Source organism: Triticum urartu, chromosome 5A (genome assembly GCF_056163025.1).
Source record: "Triticum urartu cultivar PI428250 chromosome 5A, HENAU_Tu73, whole genome shotgun sequence".
NCBI classification, from domain to species: Eukaryota; Viridiplantae; Streptophyta; class Magnoliopsida; order Poales; family Poaceae; genus Triticum; species Triticum urartu.
The window spans coordinates 572,986,846-572,989,097 of NC_141877.1; the positions used below are offsets into that span (position 1 = coordinate 572,986,846).

Genomic DNA, 2,252 nt, shown 5'->3' on the forward strand with positions numbered 1-2,252 from the left:
CCACTTGGCTAATACTCTTATGGTTCTGCGTGCAAGAGCATGTCATGTTAGTGACTGGGTCTGTTAGACAGTTACGACCGAGTTGACTTGCCATCTTCTTCTCTGTTTCTTCCCAACAATGACGAGTAGATTTTCGAAACTACTTGTAAACGGAGTATATATAAGCAAGTTTTCACAGCAACTTCAGCACAATCAAAGCAGTAAAGCTCAGTAGTATACAACCAAAACAAGCTCAGGTTGTGGATCATACCTAGCTTAGCTTCTACCACCTCAGACCCCCAGCTAGGTAGGTCGATCTCGATCAAGCGCATCATATTGACCGATGGGTTCAAATTCAAACACCGCCGACCGCTTTAACGCGGATGCGCTCAAGCATATCGTGCGCGCCGGTTCTTCTGCGGCGATGATCGACTGGTACGTTATATGCGCCAGCGCGATTTTAGTATCTGTGCTGCGGCCGCGGCAATCATGCATATATAGGCACTGCATAGCGCCATAGCCTGATCTGATCTCTCCACATGCATGAGTGTCACAGGGGCAACGAGGAGCACCGCCGCTGCATCGTCGCCTGCATGGTCAAAGGCGCTTACGTCCTCGAGAGCGACAGAGCGATGGGCAGGTCGGAGGCGGCGGCGCTGGCGCCGGCGTGGTGGGAGAGTTTTCACTTCAGCATCAACCAGAAACTCACGGAGGGCAGGTCCATCTATGGTGCCATCTACGAGCACGTGCCCGGCCCCCGCCACCCAGCCTCTCCACGGTATGTCGTCGCCTTCAGGGGCACCATGCTCAGGCATCCCGAGTGGAAGGTGGTGATCAAAGACCTCTACCATGACTTCGAAATATTGATCAACAAACCGAAGAATGGCACACGCTCCAAGCTAGCGTGCCGGGCGGTCGACGAACTTATGGATTGCCAAGCCGGCCTAGGAAGCGCCGACGTCTGGCTCGCCGGGCACTCTCTCGGCGCTTCGCTGGCACTGGACGTGGGGCGGGACATGATGGAGAGGCGGGAGCTCAACCTCCCTACCTTCCTCTTCAACCCGCCGCAGGTGTCGCTGACGGCGGCGATGAACTTGCTGAACGCGCAGGACGTGGCCAAGAGGCACCTGCACTTCACGAGTTACTTCTTCAAGGCCGGTGCGGCGACGGTCTCGGGTTGCCACCGGGAGCGCATGGAGAAGCTGTTCGACCGGCTTTCCCCATGGGTGCCGAATCTGTACCTGCACGAGAAGGACTGGATCTGCCAGGGCTTCATCGACTACTTCGAGCTGCGGCAGCAGTTCGTGGACCGCTTTCACTCCCGCTTTCCCTGCGTTGCAAGCAAGTCCATGACACTGTCGTACCGCGACATGCTCTGGAGCCTGCTTGGCAAGGACAAGGAGCGGCCGCATCTCCTGCCATCGGCGATGCTGTGGAAGACCGCGCAAACCAGCCTCGATGCGCACGGCCTCCAGCAGTGGTGGAAACCGGACAACGAGCTTGCCTTGGGCGCCGGCACACGTTATAGGTACCCTGGTACCTGAAGCATAAACTACGGACGTGGATTTTTAAAGCACTTGCACCCAGGCCCTGCTACCCTAGTCCTCCAATATCGCTTTAAGATCCACTAGGGGTTGGGGTGCGCCCGTGGCACGCCTCTTGAGGGGCAGCTGGTGTTGGAAATATGCCCTAGAGGCAATAATAAATTAGTTATTATTATATTTCCTTGTTCATGATAATCGTTTATTATCCATGCTAGAATTGTATTGATAGGAAACTCAGATACATGTGTGGATACATAGACAACACCATGTCCCTAGTAAGCCTCTAGTTGACTAGCTCATTGATCAACAGATGGTTACGGTTTCCTGACCATGGACATTAGATGTCGTTGATAACGGGATCACATCATTAGGAGAATGATGTGATGGACAAGACCCAATCCTAAGCATAGCACTAGATCGTGTAGTTCGTGTGCTAAAGCTTTCCTAATGTCAAGTATCATTTCCTTAGACCATGAGATTGTGCAACTCCCGGATACCGTAGGAATACTTTTGGTGTGCCAAACGTCACAACGTAACTGGGTGGCTATAAAGGTACACTACAGGTATCTGCGAGAGTGTCTGTTGAGTTGGCACGAATCGAGACTGGGATTTGTCACTCCGTGTGACGGAGAGGTATCTCTGGGCCCACTCGGTAGGACATCATCATAATGTGCACAATGTGATCAAGGAGTTGATCACGGGATGATGTGTTACGTAACGAGTAAAGAG

General features: G+C 53.1%; 1 protein-coding gene across 1 annotated transcript; it reads left to right on the forward strand.

Annotated features, from left to right (window-relative positions):
* The first annotated feature begins 207 nt into the window (after positions 1-207).
* On the forward strand, positions 208-1,599 carry LOC125507373 (GDSL esterase/lipase At4g10955-like). The gene is made up of 2 exons (XM_048671962.2): positions 208-414; positions 536-1,599. Exons 1-2 carry the CDS (start codon positions 323-325, stop codon positions 1,521-1,523), a joined length of 1,080 nt encoding a protein of 359 aa, XP_048527919.2. The 5' UTR covers positions 208-322; the 3' UTR covers positions 1,524-1,599.
* Positions 1,600-2,252: the final 653 nt, after the last annotated feature.

Coding starts and splice junctions, on each gene's coding strand:
- LOC125507373 (XM_048671962.2), top strand. CDS start 323: ATGGGTTCAAATTCAAACACCGCCGACCGCTTTAACGCGGATGCGCTC. Junction 415..535: donor TCTGCGGCGATGATCGACTG/GTACGTTATATG, acceptor TGAGTGTCACAG/GGGCAACGAGGAGCACCGCC.